Here is a 16,391-nt window from a genome sequence, read left to right as displayed (position 1 = left end):
ACTTCCAAAACTATTTTGAATAGTAGTGGTGAGAGTGGGCATCACTGTCTTGTTCCTGACTTTAGGGGAAATGCTTTCAATTTTTCACCATTGAGGATAATGTTTGCTATGGGTTTATCATTTATGGCTTTTATTATGTTGAGGTATGTTCCTTCTATGCCTGCTTTCTGGAGGGTTTTTATCATAAATGGATGTTGAGTTTTGTCAAAGGATTTCTCTCCATCTATTGAGATAATCATATGGTTTTTATGTTTCAATTTGTTAATGTGGTGTCTCACATTGAATAATTTGCAAATACTGAAGAATCCCTGACCTCTTATGGCCTCTCTCTATGCCTTTGTTGCTGCTGCTAAGTCACTTCAGTCGTGTCCGACTCTGTGTGACCCCATAGACAGCAGCCACCAGGCTCCCCCATCCCTGGGATTCTCCAGGCAAGAACACTGGAATGGGTTGCCATTCCTTCTGTTAACACTGGTCTAAACTTACAACATAATGACAAAGCAAAGTGATTCACTAACAGTTTTCAGTTCAAAATACCCCTGTGAAATGTATACTCTTAGTACACCATCTTCCAAAGGAGCAACTCCTCACTCTTCAGGCTTATTGTCTTCCCAGAGAAAAGAAAATTCATCATCTTTTTGAGAGTTTCAATAACATAGACACACAAAATAATAGCCCATAGCAGTCCGACAACTAGGGATACAAAGCTTCAGCTAGCATTAGTTTTAAGTTCATGTCTAGTAGTGTCAAATACATGGCATTTACAACTCTAAATAAGACTAGAGTATTGGGTGATGCTGTTTTATTTTCCCAGTGATCATCAACGGAACAAATCAGATGGACTCTTGGGGGTCAGTGGGGTACCATCTCCCTTCTCCCAAGGCATCTCTCTTCAGTAATTTGTTGAGTTGGTAGAGACTGATATCCTTGGCTAGAGTGTCATATTATTTTGCATACTTGACCATTCGCTAGCATACCTTGTGTGCTATCCCATGTAATATATTCATCTTCTTATTTAGTGGTAATACAAACAATAAAAGCACATATTTTTCAGTGTTTTGAAAGGTCCTCTGCAGAGCTGGACATGACTGAGCAACTATGTGCACATGCCAGTCCCCAACTTGAGTGATATAGAAAACAAAAATTTCCATTTCATGTGTGAGAATTTGGAATTTATCCATGTGGTTCTTTCTTAAACAATGCAGCTAATTATTTTGAGGTGTATATATGTACATATATTTACTCTTGATGAATATATATCATTGACTAATTATATGTACATCATACTGATTGCCAATTTTGTGAATGTGTATGTCTATTAAGCATGCCTTATTATTCTGATGCTTTGACATCTTGGGCCTTGCTGATCTTTGATTGCTCCTCCCAGAGCTCCTTCCCACAGAAACCATAATAAAGGTTCCTGTTCACATTTTCCCCTTCCTCCCTCTGCCTCATGACTTACCCTTCTGCCTCCATGGAACTGTGAATAAAATCTTCTTCCTCCGTGATAGTCATTTCCATGTCTTTATATCTTACCACACCTGATTACAAATCCTAGGTCTCCTTAAATCTGTGTGGATGTGTGTTTATTCAGTAAACAATATTATCAAATCTATCAAATTCCAGGTATAAACCTTCAAAAGATCTAAAAAATATCAACCTATTCAATGAATGAACATTATATTCAAACATTTTCTAGAACATAAAATGGATTATAGTCATACCTTGGACATCTTTGACTTGGTGTCCATAATAAGGAAAGACATATTATTGATTTCATTCTGCACCACGAAGTTCTGCTCCTCCCTTTTGAAATTCTGAGAAGTTCCAAAGGAAGTTTCAATTGATACCACAGAGATAAGAAGTTCAAATAATTAGAGATTACACAGGACCCCAAAGTTTCTACCAAGATAAGTAGTAATTTAATATATATAAGACATAAAGAAAGGAAACAAATAGTTGTTGAATATCCAGTGAGGGTGCCTGGCTGCAAACAACGATTCTGGGAACTAAGATAGAAATATGAATGCTTTAAAGATGGGAAAACTAAGATTTAGGAAATTTAAGTAACCAAGTCACACAGCTACCAGGGGATAAAATGAATACTCGAACTCCAACTACTTGATGAAAAGCATATGTACTGCTTTTGGAATAAACACAGGTTTACTAAGGGCATGCACAACTATAACACAACTTTCTGTCAGATATTTTAACTATTTTTTCATGTACCCTAACATTATTTTATTCACTTTAAATTTAGGAACATAAAAACACCAGCAGTCAAGTGTTTAAGCACTGGTAGTAGTTAAAGCAAATATAGAATAAAAGCAGAAACCACAGAGTTTTAAAAGAGAGGCTAACAATATAACTGTATGTCCTTCTTTTTTAAAGAAGCATAACCTGAACAAAACAGCTTCATAGTAAGCATTTACATATATTAATAATTAATAAGTAATTAACAATTTCTATTGAGGACAGAGAATAGACTAAGCCTAGGTTTTCATCCAGCTCATATTAATATTCTACTTTTACTATTAATCTTATGGATACTTATATAGTTTCACCTTTAAAAATTTGGCTTAGAATATATATGGGGAAACAAACAATGATACTTTATTTTGGGGGGCTCCAAAATCACTGCAGGTTGACTGCAGCCATGAAATTAAAAGACGCTTGTTCCTTGGGGAAAAAAAATTTCTTTTTGACCAACCTAGACAGCATATTAAAAAGCAGAGACATTACTTTGCCAACAAAGGTCCATCTAGTCCAAGCTATGGTTTTTCCAGTAGTCATATGGATGTGAAAGTTAGACTATAAAAAAAAGCTGAGCGCTAAAAAATTGATGCTTTTGACCTGTGGTGTTGGAGAAGACTCTTGAGAGTCCCTTGGACTGCAAGGAGATCCAACCAGTCCATCCTAAAGGAGATCAGTCCTGGGTGTTCATTGGAAGGACTGATGCTGAAGCTGAAACTCCAATACTTTGGCCACCTGATGCAAAGAACTGACTCATTGAAAAAGACCCTGATGCCGGGAAAGATTGAAGGAAGGAGGAGAAGGGGATGACAGAGGATGAGATGGCTGGATGGCATCACTTATTCTATGGACATGAGTTTGAGTAAGCTCTGGGAGTTGGTGATGGACAGGGAAGCCTGGTGTGCTGCAGTCCATGGGGTCACAGTCAGACATGACTGAGTGACTGAACTGAACAGATTTGTGTTTTAAATATATTCATGAAATTCAAAAGCACATATTCAGATTTTTTATTATTCTTAAAACTATCATTGGGCATTCATCTAAAAACCTACTGATTATGATAAATCAGTTATGATAACTCAGGGCAATTAAAAATCATTGTGACTGAGGATAAGTTACAAAAGTCAACAGAAGGATTACACTGCCTCAAACTCCCCAGAGAAACCTTGTCTCTCTCCTCACCAGTTTAATGATACTTATGAGACAAGCTTGAGAAACTGTAATAGGTATTAACTAAGGGGACTGGGAAATTGATTAAATTTTGTAAGTCCTTAACATATATGAAACAGTAAGCATTGTCAATATTTTTCTACTTACATGGGATTTTGACCAGTAGATAAACACCTCAGCAACCATGCGGAAAAGATCTTCTGCTTCTTGGTTAGGCTCTTTCAGCCATTTTGCCCTGGATCATATAATAAAGTGGTGCCTCAGTTACTTCTTAAAGTTAATTAAAAAAAAAATCACCTCTCAAAGTTCGAAACCAAGTAAACTGAGGGCAATCGTGCTTGCTCACAGAGCTCAAAAATTGTTCAGTGTACAGTTGTAACCTTTAAAATAATTTAAACATTGTAACTGACAAACTACTAGCTTTCACATATGAGAGGTGGACTGCTCCAGAATGGGATCGCCCACTGTAATTTTTGCTTGGCGAAACTCACTTATCTACAAACATCTGGTAATGTCATCCTCATGCAAAATCTCATTGCTAAGTAGTGAATGAAGCAATTCCACTGGGACATATGAACCCAGTAAAGTTATGACTGAATTAGAGACATTAAATCACTTTTGAACATTCTACTTCAGGGGTCCCCAATCCATCGACTGTTACCAGTCCATGGCCTGTTAGGAACAAGGCTGCAAAGAAGGTGAGCTGCAGGCAAGCGAGCAAAGATTCATCTGTATTTACAGCTGTTCCCCATCACTCTCTTTATCGTCTGAGCTCTGCCTCCTGTCACAGCATGAGTGGCATTAGACTCTACTGTAAACTGCACACACGAGAGATCTATGTGTGTTCTCCTTTTATGTTGTTGTTGTTTAGTCACTCAGTTGTGTCTGACTCTTTTGCGACCCCATGGACTGTAGCCCACCAGGATCCTCTGTTCATGGGATTTCCCAGGCAAGAATACTAGAATGAATCGCCATTTCCTTTTCTAGGGGATATTCCCAACTCATGGATCACATCCATGTCTCCTGCATTAGCAGGCAGATTCTTCACCACGGGAAGTACCCCTTATTTGCAGAAAAACAAACTCAAGGCTCCCAGTGATTGTGCATCATGGTGAGTTTCATAATTATTTCACTATATATCACAAAGCAATTAATAATAGAAATAAATGTAATGTGCTTGAATCATTCCAAAACCATCACCCTCAACCCAACCCCAGGTCCATGGAAAAATTATTTGCTATGAAACCAGTCCCTGGTGCCAAAAAGGTTGGGGACCGCTGGTCTACCTGTTATAGTCCACAAATCTAATCAGGAGTGGATAGAAGGCATAGAGATCTCTGGCCAGTGTGGTGAACTCATCTAGGATGAGAAGTTCGGCTTCAGACATATCTCCCCTGGCCTCAGATTTCAGATGGTCCTCTTCTGATACCACCATTGCTGCCTTTTTCTTGAGCTTCTCCATTAATGGCAAGAAATGAGTTTTCAAGAGCTGAGGTTTCACTTTATTTATAATAGGCTGGGAAAACACTGTTTGAAGAAAGACATTAATATGCTGTTCTGCATAAACATTCATTAAATGAGGATTAGATGGTCATTACAATGGTAGCATGATTAAGCCTCCCTCTGCTCCAGCACATGGCTTCCTTCAGAATTCAGCCCATGCCTCAGCCCCTTTTCTAGTCCCAAACCTAATTACATAGCTGCTGCTCAAAAATGATTACTGAATTGAATTTGATGTGCTTCCTTGTTTTCAAAAAAGAAATTGGTAGCTAACTGAGAATTAAAAAAAAAAAAAAGACCTTCATTCACTTTGGAAATCAATTACTTTCCCACAAAGAAGAAAAGTCCTCCAATGGAAAAAGTCCCCTGGGCCCCTCTTTTTTTTTTTAAAGAGGAGATACACATTGAATAATCCTATGAGACCACATGCCTACTACGACATAACCACTATGCCATTACACTTTAACTGTCTTCATCTTTGTTCCAAAGGAAGAGTTAGATTACATATACTATTGCCTTTTTATTTAATAATAGTTGAAGCTGTTAACAACAGTTGTAAGCTTGATGGGGCCATTTTTTAAATTTAATTTTTATCTTATATTGGAGTATAGTTGATTTACAATGTTGTATTACTTTCAGGTGTGCAGCAAGGTGATTCAGCTATACATATACATATATCCATTCTTTATCAGACTCCTTTCCCATATAGGTTATTACAGAATACTGTAGAGTTCCCTCTGCTATATGGTAGGTACTTATTGACTGTCTATTTTATATATAGTAGTGTGTACACGTTAATCCCAAACTCCTAATTTATTCCTCCCCGCACCCCCCCCCAACCCCGGCAACCTTTCCCATAAGTTTGTTTTTTAAGCCTTTTTTAAAATGAATTTTTTTTCCTGTAAGTGTAATAATAGATGCATTGGGGAAATGTATAAAACAGAGATGTTAAAAATGAACCAAAATCACCCTACCCAATTTAATAAGACATTGGTGTATTTGGGGGGGTGGGATTCTGTCAATAAACAACTTCATATGTATACTTTCGAACTCAAGTTTTTAAAACTCTTCTTTCAATCCTCCATGATATTCTGAATATTCTCTAAAGTCATAAAATTTTGAAATCTTAACATTTAAAGAAAGCATAATACTCTGGAATATAGATATACACAACCTATTTAACCATTCTCTAGTGCCTGGTCACTCAGATTGCTTCCAATTACTCAATATAAATAGTGCAATCCTCCCTGACTCCTGCAAAGATAGATTACTAAAAGTGGGTGAGTTCAAAATCCAGTTTTATTTTTGTCTCTGTCTACAGAATCATTAATTTTGATTGCTGTGTTTTAATTAATCTTAGCAAGATTAATCTTCATGAGATTGGTCAAATTAAGAAAATGTTTACTCACTTAAATGTACTAACTATATGGAAAGTTACACAATGTCTGATTAAATCTAGTTTTTTGCTTTTTTTTTTTAAGAACAGCAAACAGCATGAAAGAAATAATCAAGAATATTTTTTGAGTACAGAAGCAAATATTAATCAAGACTGAGAGAGGAAGATTCTAGTCTTCTGTACTTTGAACCTTTCTGAAAATAAAACGTAAATGGCACATTCCTTCTCAGTCTTACCTGCTAACCTCTTCATCCAGGCTCCCTCATCAATACCCAAGTTATTATATATGATTTTCAGGATATTGCCCAGCAGTGTGTTCATGTGCTCTGAGTTCAGAGCCGTACAGCACATCTCAGCCCTTCCCGGATTGTTCTCAGGTCCATGCTCCCACCAACGAGACATGTAACTACAAAGCATGGGCAGGATAACTTCCATCACGTGTGGCATCTGTGTGTAGCGAATCCCGGACTCAGCCAAGTCCACAATTTCTTCCATGAGCTTCTCCAAAGATGGTATATTTGGACAAACATCTTCTACATTAGCAGGCAAATTAAGAGCTAGAGAAACACACATACAAGTGACATGCGTTCAGTCAAAGAAGTGACCTGCCAGCCACGTGGCCACTGTTAATAACAGACATGAGCAACCATTTCATGCTGAGCTTCAAAACTCAGCCAGACCTGGCATGTCTTCAGCTGGATCCCACTCCCTCTTCTCATGGTAGCTATTTCAAACTTTCTTTGCCCCCAAGTCCCAACTCCACCACCTGAAGATCAGCAAATGACCACCCCTTGTACTTCAGAGCAAACAGGAATATCAGATGTCTCTCCCTCCAACTGCCTGCTCTCATGTGGCCAGGATTTGTGCATCTGGTTTCACATTCACCTCTATTCCCCTTTTCAGAGGAAGGAGTTCCGAGGTTCACTGTTCCACCTGTGACCTGATGTCAAGCCTACACTCCAGCAGATGCTTTGCTCAGGATTGCATCTTCAGCTCCTTCTCCACTGTCTCCTCCCTAGCAGCCTATACATTTGCTTAAGTCTCTCCCAGACTGTTCACTTTTCAGATGCTCTCCTAGCCACAGATGTGAATGCTCTGCTTTCTACCACTAAACAATTTTATTTTTTTAATCCTTATCTAAAGTAAAACTTCACATCACTGACCAAAATTCCCTTTTCCTAAAATCCCCCTTTCCTTAACTCCAATGCATTCAGTCTTTCTTGACTCTCTTCTAAATTTTTCCAGTCTCTTTTTACTAAATCTTTTCACCTTGCTGAACTTTTATATGTGGGTTTTGTTTAGAGATTTGTGTTGAACTCCCTTCTCTTAGCTTGTATGTTTGCCTAGGCAATTCTGGCCATTCCTTTGAGATTCTGATCAGGCAAATTAACTCTCAATCCCATATTTCCTAAAGCTTTGTGTGAGTATGTGCTTCATAAGGAATGTGTCAAAAAGCCAACTGCAAATGGGTCTAAATTAAACTTGACCTTTCCTCTCCAATCTACCTCTTCACCTGTACTAGTAGTATCTCAGTGAGGACAAGGTTGTCTGGCAAGTCACCCAGGCTAGAAACCTGGGAGAAATTCTAGGCTGGGAGGCTCCTTCATCTCCTATAGGAGACGCTTGTATCTCGAGGATTTCTCATAACCTCTGCACTACAAACTTAAACCAAGGGGCCTTATCCAATCAGAACTCTTCTGAATTATCATAATCATTTTCTAATTGGTGACACACACTACTCCATCTCTCTTATTTCTATCATGATGTTTTTCTGCAATGCAAATCTACTCATGTTACTCCACTTTTCAAAGCCAGTGAAAGGGTCCTATTGCACTGGTACAGTCCCCATTCCTTACCTGACCTGGAAAGCCTGCCTCACCTCTTCTTGGTTTTCCAATACTTACCTCATCTTTTCTCTTTCTTCCCTGAAAGCTATCGCCACCTCAAAGTACTTGAAGTTTCCCCTAAGTACCAGCGTTGCAGTGTCCCTAACTTCAAGGCTCATATTGTACCAACTTTGCTAAGTCTTCCCAGGTGCTCTTAGCTCAAACTGCTTTTTTGCATCCCCAGTGTTCTTTATTGTGAATTCTATCACATATATTCATCAGTTTCTCTCCCTTGATGCATCTAGAACCTCCCAGAGGAAAAGAACCAAATCATATTCATCTTTGTATCCTGTCTCCTCCACCTACCAACAATCATATGTTGAATGGCTTGAGTAAAAAGTGAATGAAGGAGAATCACTAAATGCAGTTCCTTTGCTTTGTTATGAAAATGATGTATTATAAGAAATAAGCAGGTAAATTATTGGCTCTGTGTATTTGCTTATCTGTAATGAAATAGCAATCTGCTTCATTCTTGATTCATTGCAAAAATATTAAAGGATCAAAAATCCTTAATAAGACAACAAGACATGCTTACACAGATAATAATACAAATTCAACTGTGTTTTACTGTTTACAAATATATTGTGCAACTATCTAGAAAATATCACTAAGTTATAGTCAACATATTTTCCTTTAGCTTCCTCTCTGCGATATGAAATTAGAATCACAAACTACCTAGGTAAAGTAAATGATAATTATTCAACTTTTAAAAAGCATTCTTACTTGAAAAATTCACTATAAAATTAGTGTAACCAGTAACTCCCATACAAACATGAATTACACAAAATGATCTCATTAACTAAATGATCTCATTAATTAAATGCATACGTCTCATTAACAGAGACTTATGCATTTGTGAACAGCAAATATTCTTGTCCCAGTTTGGGGAACTCAACATCTACTTCTGTTTAATTGACTATGCCAAAGCCTTTGACTGTGTGGATCACAACAAACTGTGGAAAATTCTGAAAGATGGGAATACCAGACCACATGACCTGCCTCTTGAGAAATCTGTATGCAGGTCAGGAAGCAACAGTTAGAACTGGACATGGAACAACAGACTGGTTCAAAATAGGGAAAGGAATACGTCAAGGCTGTATATTGTCATCCTGCTTATTTAACTTATATGCAGAGTACATTATGAGAAACGGGCTGGATGAGGCACAAGCTGGAATCAAGATTGCTGGGAGAAATATCAATAACCTCAGATCTGCAGATGACACTACCCTTATGGCAGAAAGTGAAGAAGAACTAAAGAGCCTCTTCATGAAAGTGAAAGAGGAGAGGGAAAAAGTTGACTTAAAACTCAACATTGAGAAAACTAAGATCATGGCATCTGGTCCCATCACTTCGTGGCAAATAGATGGGGAAACAGTGGGCACAGTGACCGACTTTATTTGGGGGGCGCCAAAATCACTGCAGGTGGTGATTGCAGCCATGAAATTAAAAGACACTTGTTTCTTGGAAGAAAAGTTATGACCAACCTAGACAGCATATTAAAAAGCAGAGACATTACCAACAAAGGTCTGTCTACTCAAAGCTATGGTTTTTCCAGTAGTCATGTATGGATGCGAGAGGTGGACTATAAAGAAAGCTGAGTGCCAAAGAACTGATGCTTTTGAACCATGGTATTGGAGAAGACTCTTGAGAGTCCCTTGGACTGCAAGGAGATCCAACCAGTCCATCCTAAAGGAAATCAGTCCTGAACATTCATTGGAAGGACTGATGCTGAAGCTGAAACTCCAACAATTTGGCCCCCTGATATGAAGAACTGACTCATTTGAAAAGACCCTGGTGCTGGGAAAGATTGAAGGTAGGAGGAGAAGGGGATGACACAGGATGAGATGGATGGCTGGCATCACCGACTCAATGGACATGAGTTTGAGTAAGCTCTGGGAGTTGGTGATGGACAGGCAGGCCTGGTGTGCTGTAGTCCATGGGGTCCCAAAGAGTCCGACACGACTGAGTGACTGAAGTGACTGATTGCAAGGCTTTTGGAAAACAACTAATATACAATATAGTTTATCAGACTTAGAGGACAATACTGTTAGAAAAAATCACATGAAATAAAACTGTCCCAATAAGATGGATCTAGCAAGTGAACTGAGAAAAAAGCAAAGTATGAATCCATGCTGCTGCTGCCGCTGCTGTCATCTCAGGCGTGTCCGACTCCGCGCGACCCCATAGATGGCAGCCCACCTGGCTCCTCCATCCTGGGGATTCTCCAGGCAAGACCACTGGAGTGGGTTGCCATTTCCTTCTCCAATGCATGCATGCATGCTAACCCGCTTCAGTGGTGTCTGACTCTGTACGACACCATGGACAGCAGCCCACCAGGCTCCTCTGTCCACAGGATTCCCCAGGCAAGAATACTGGAGTGAGTTGCCATTTCCTTGTCCAATGAATCCATAATCATAACAAATAAGAATATTGTACATGTGCTGACTACCTATAAGAGATAACTGAATTAGAGTGACCTATTTTTTCCATACTGCTGATTATTCTGTCTTATTATTAAGAGGGTTAACTTGTCTGTGGTTCATTAATTTAAAAGAAACTAATTTTCTTTCAGAAAAACAATGGAGATAGTATACAACACTCCAAAAACTTCCAAATAATAAGACTTAAGAACAAATAGCATTGGAGATAATAAACTAAAATAGCCCATTAAAAAATTATGGTTGTAAAATACTACAAATGTCATTCATTTTTAGTTTAAAATATCAAGTACCACACATGCTTCTGTGCTACCTGCTCTCTCTCTCGAAGACTTTGTATTGTAGATGGAGTAAATATTGTGCTTGTCCAGGTGAGTTTCCAAAAATGCTACAGGAAAGGCACCAGCAAAAGCAGCCAGACATTCTCCCAATGCAGAACGTTGCCTGTAAATGGAAACTTTACATTTTTAAAGCCTTCTAAGTGAATAACGGAAGAAGTTATATTAAAATTGGCAAAGTCAACCTAAAAGAAGGACAATCATTGAGCTACTGATAAAAACTACCCCTCAGATCCAACCTCTATATTGTAAAATATCATCTGCTTTCCATAGCAAGTTCCCTACCATTTTTTTTAAAAGCTAAATCACCTGTCAGCTAAAGAGAAGTTAAAAACAGTACAGCCAAAAATATCAACAACAACAAACACAGTTATAAATGCCTCCAAGAGTTTGGACACTTCATTTGGTTTCCTTTTCTTTCTTTTTTAACACAGTGTTCTAAGGAACAATTCTTGCCATATGAATAAATGGATTTTGATAAAAAATTAAAAAAAATAAAGTACTAATACACACATATAACTTTCTGAAAATTTGCCATATATAATTAATTTCAGGGTTATATAAATAATTTCAGGTTATTAGTTATGAAATAGTAAGATACACTAGATGCTAAAGACTATTGATAACGCTTAAAACTGATTTATCATTTTTAAGAGAAGGTGGTGCCTTGGGAATCAAACTGTGATCAATTTATTTAAGAATTCTCCTGCCACTGATATATTTAAATTCTCTCTCTCCCTCAGTTTTCTACTTAATCCAAGGCTTTACTGGCACCTTAAATGTTTATTAAATATAGAATAATATGAGAGTTCAGCAAATTATGAACTCTTTAAATGACTTTGTATATATATTTAATTTAAAAGTCAATAAAATGGATTGAGTTAACAAGATAATAATTCTCTTGGGTAGTTTTAAATTTCTTACTAAAAAATAATAAATAATGCTTGATTCTTTAATATTTTAATTAAAACAACTAGATAGGTACTCTGCTAGGAGAAAATATCCCTTCACAGAAAGAAACTGAATAAGGTAAACTTCAGTTTACACATTGAATAACATTGCATTACTAAAAATAAGACATCAAGAAATTACAAAGAGCACAGGCTTTTATTCATACAGATCCAAGACCTGATCTTACTCCTAATGCTGCGTCACTCATTGTAGGAAAATTACTTACACTTTTCAAGTTTTTCTTTCCTTACCTAAAAATGAGGACAGAATTGCAAAATATCTAGTACACGATACGGGTTCAATAAATGTTTTAAAATAATGAGACATACTTTAAGAAGTTAATAGCCTAAAATGCTTCATGTATGACCCCAAGTTAGGTAATCAGTTTCCTGACATCTGATTCAAAGCGTGAAAGCGGTAGTTGTTCAGTTGTGTCTGACTCTTTGCGATCCCATCCATGGACTGTAGCCTACCAGGCTCCTCTGTCCATGCAATTCTCCAGGCAAGAATACTGGAGTGGGTTGCCATTCCCTTCTCCAGGGATCTTCCCAACCCAGGGATTGAAGACTGGTCTCCCGCACTGCAGGTAGACTTTTTACCAACTGAGCCACCAGGATATTGAGCTAGTCCTTTTATTTCATTAATAATTCTTCTGAATTACTTAATGATTCACTTTAAAATACCAATTCAAATAGTAATTCTCAGATTAATTTTGATCATTTGTGTTGTGTTCTGGAAATAGCAACATTTCTTTTAAATTATTTGTATAAAAATAACATTTTTATAACATTACATTTTTTAGTATACCATCATTTTTTCAAAATACCTTTTATTCACTTTCAAATTTTTATTTTTATATTTGCCCAGAATCACTCTACAATTGTGAAGTTAACTGAATAAAATGCACATATACCTTTTTTTTAGACTCTAAGAGAATGATCCAAATTTTATCAAGAAAAATATCCAGGCAAGAACAGCAAAAAACAATAACAGTAAGTGCTGAGGTATAAGAGAATAACTGCTGAGGCATAAGAGAATTTTGACTACCAGGTATTAAAATAAATTACAAAATACTAATAATTTAGGTTAAACAGTACTGTTCTTATCATTCAAAAAATCAAACAATAGAACAGAATTCTAGAAATGTATATTCTAGAACACATTCTAGAAATATAACCTATCATATTTAGTGTATGATTGAGTTTATTTTAAATCAGTGAATAAAAGAAACATTTAATAAATCATTATCTTAGACACAATGGATGATTTAAAAATTGAATTTAAATTCTACATAACAAACACCAAACAGAAACACGAAATTCAGATGCATTTCTAGTAAATTCTCTTCTTAGCCCTGAGATAATCATTTCAGAAGAGGGCAACAGATGATTAGATGGTTAGACACCATCACCAACTCAATGGACATGAACTTGAGCAAACTCCGGGAGGTAGTGAAGGACAGAGAAGCCTGGTGTGCTGCAGTCCATGGGGTCGCAAAGAGACACAAATTAGCAACCGAAGAACAACAAACGATTTCAGATATTCTCTGCCTTCCTCAAGCTTCTCACGCTTGCTTTTTTAACCATGATTTGGCTAAAGACTCCAGTCATATTTCAATGAGACAACAAAAGTTATTAGACACAAACCTAGACTTACCTTCTACTTGTTTCCTATTGAGTAAAGAAAGTTTTGAGTTCCAAAGAACCATGTTTTAAAAAATACATTCCTGACGACACCATGTAATTCTCTGTATTGTGTGCTCCTCACACACAATAACTTGCCACTATAACATTTATCAGTTTATTTGTTCTGTTTCTTCCACTTGACATAAGCTCTTTGAGAGCAGGGATCTATCTGTTCACTGTTGTATCCCAGAATCTGACATTTAATAAATATTTACTGAATGAACAAAAGAATGAAAAAGTAAATCTAGACAAATGAAAACATGAAAAACCTAGGAGAGCAAATATTTTAATTTCTAGTTGTTAAGGTATAGTATAAACTTTTTAAAATCATGAAAATAAGAGGAAGACACATATGATGTAACTGGTAGATTTGATTATATAAAAGTTCAAAACTCTCATGACATAAAAACTATCTGTACATTATGTCTTATATATAAGCACTATAAAGGGATAAAAATGTGAAAAATCATAAAAACAGGAGAAATGACAGACAAGAGGTTAATAATGAATAAATAGAAAGGTTATTACTGATGAGTAAGACAATAAACTAATAGAAAAATGGACAAAAAATTAGAAAAGGTAATTTATCAAATAAATAAAAATGGCAAAGTAAACATAACAGAGTAGCCCATATCGAGTAATCAGAGAAATGCACCTGAAAATAAAAATGATATCCCATTTTAACTATTAAATTTATAAATAGTTAAAAAGAATAATCAGAAATGAGAAACATGTGAGGAAGTAAGAATCCTCTTGCAAACTTTATAGTATAAAACGAATCAATTTTTTAAAAGATAGTAAAATGTGTATCATAAACCTTTAATATGTGCATACTTTTTAACCCAGATCTCCAAATTCTGATAAAGGAAAGAAAATAAATACACACAGAAAATTTTGAACATAGATTTAGCATTATTTATGATAATGAAAAGAGAAAAGAGGCTATAAGTCAAAAATGAAGGAACATTTCAATATGATACTTCCTTAGGATAAAATATATTTTATAGCCACAAAAAATTATTTAAAAAAGATTAACTTAAAATGCAGATAAAACTTCAGAAATATTTAGAAAAAAGCAATTATTTTTTTCCATTGATCTACTTTCCTATATACTGGTAATTGCAACTTTACCATTTTTAAAAAGTTTTAATATTTGGTAGGCCACATACATACCCATTTATTATTTTATTTTTCTCTCTCAAAATTGTATATGCTAGTCTCATGCATTTATTCTTCCTAATGAACTTCTGAATTATTTTTTCAAGTTCAGTAAAAAAGCAAATATCTACTTGAAATTGTATTATAATTAAGATTAATTTGAAGAGAATTTACATCTACTCAATATTCCTCTCTCAGAATACCTTTGATTTATTTACTTCATTTATTGGTCTTTTATTAGCATATCTTTTTATTTATTTTAACTGGTAAAAAAAAAGTCTTATTTTTCTTCTCTCTTCCATAGAAATTTTTTACTAAAGTTACCAGTGATCCCTTTGTTTCAGTTCAGTGGGGACACCTTATCTTACTTGATCTGTCCACATCCTCTGACCCTGCAAATCTTCCCCTCTTGAACTTAAGAAAAAATTAAACTGGTTTAATAACTACCCATATTCAGTCTTTTATAAGATTCATTAATGCTGTAAAGTGTAAACTTTATATTAAATATGGTCTTTACCATTATTGCTTTACATTTTTCATTCATAAGTTGTCATTTATTATATTAATAAACATATCAATCAAATTTAGCATTTAGCTTAAAGATTACATAATTCCTCCCAAGGAATTCAACACATCAATCTGGTTGTTTAGCTTATAACTAAGGAAAAAGTTATAAAATGAAACCCTGGAAATGAATAATTATAACATCTAAAAAAACTATTAGTAAGAAGTTAAACTCTTAAAATCTTACCTTTCCACATAAATACTCTTGCTGGTTCCCAAAGCATACAAGCTAGTCAGAATTCTATAACATGACACCTGTACATCTTCCACTAAGGAAAAAGAGAATTTCATTCAAAACACTTGTTATCAATACACTGTCCTGAGAAAGTTTAGGCTAAAAACAAAATTCTATATCAAAGACATACTAATATTTTAATATTTGACAAAATATAAGAACATATACAATTATATTTAAATTCATGATTATATTTTAAAACACAAAATTTTAAAATTACATTTAAATTACATTTAAAACTTTTTTCTCAAATAAAAGTCTTCTTCAAGGAGCTAAAAGCATTCTAAAGACTCATGCTCTGATTATACAGACAGAATATTATCAGGAACAATTTATCATTTTTCTTTAGGCATAAGAATAAGGATTTCTTCAAGAATAAAACTAAGCACAAGAATATCTGGGAGGACAGGTCCATTTTGACTCCTGTTTCAAAGGTACATAAAGACAGTATCTTTTATTTTAACTCTCAAATGAACAAGAATGAGAATGCTGGAGAATGGGGTGTATCATTTATTTCTGAAACAAGTTAGAATTCAAAGCGTAAGAAAGTTACTCTTGTAGTTTCTAAAGCTAGAAAATAAAACTTCTAAGATGATCTCTGATTCAATAAACATGTTCAACAGGCAAAGAAATACAAGAACCTTGGATTTCTAATGCCAACTCTGTTACCACTTTCTGGAGGACACACCATATCATGAATGGAGAAATCATTCTCCTCTCCCATACTTGTTTCTGTGTCAATATGGGATGGGAAGTAATGTTCCCACTGGTTCAAGTAGTGTCAATATTTTGAAACTAGTCTTTGTGCCATTCTCTG

The 16,391-nt window shown here is 35.6% G+C and overlaps 1 protein-coding gene across 1 annotated transcript in view; it reads right to left on the bottom strand.

Annotated features, from left to right (window-relative positions):
- Positions 1-16,391, bottom strand: part of RYR2 (ryanodine receptor 2) — a 764,447-nt gene that overhangs the window by 141,335 nt on the left and 606,721 nt on the right. Inside the window, exons 68-73 of the mRNA XM_055589046.1 lie at positions 15,527-15,608; positions 10,957-11,087; positions 6,556-6,876; positions 4,710-4,950; positions 3,571-3,658; positions 1,725-1,817 (exon numbers count right to left, since the gene is read on the bottom strand). Of these exons, the coding sequence (XP_055445021.1) occupies positions 1,725-1,817; positions 3,571-3,658; positions 4,710-4,950; positions 6,556-6,876; positions 10,957-11,087; positions 15,527-15,608 (956 nt within the window). The remainder of the gene's footprint in view (positions 1-1,724; positions 1,818-3,570; positions 3,659-4,709; positions 4,951-6,555; positions 6,877-10,956; positions 11,088-15,526; positions 15,609-16,391) is intronic.

This window comes from Bubalus kerabau, chromosome 1 (assembly GCF_029407905.1).
Source record: "Bubalus kerabau isolate K-KA32 ecotype Philippines breed swamp buffalo chromosome 1, PCC_UOA_SB_1v2, whole genome shotgun sequence".
Classification (NCBI taxonomy): Eukaryota; Metazoa; Chordata; class Mammalia; order Artiodactyla; family Bovidae; genus Bubalus; species Bubalus kerabau.
Note: the sequence above shows the minus strand (reverse complement) of the source record. Positions and strands in the feature narration are given on the sequence as shown.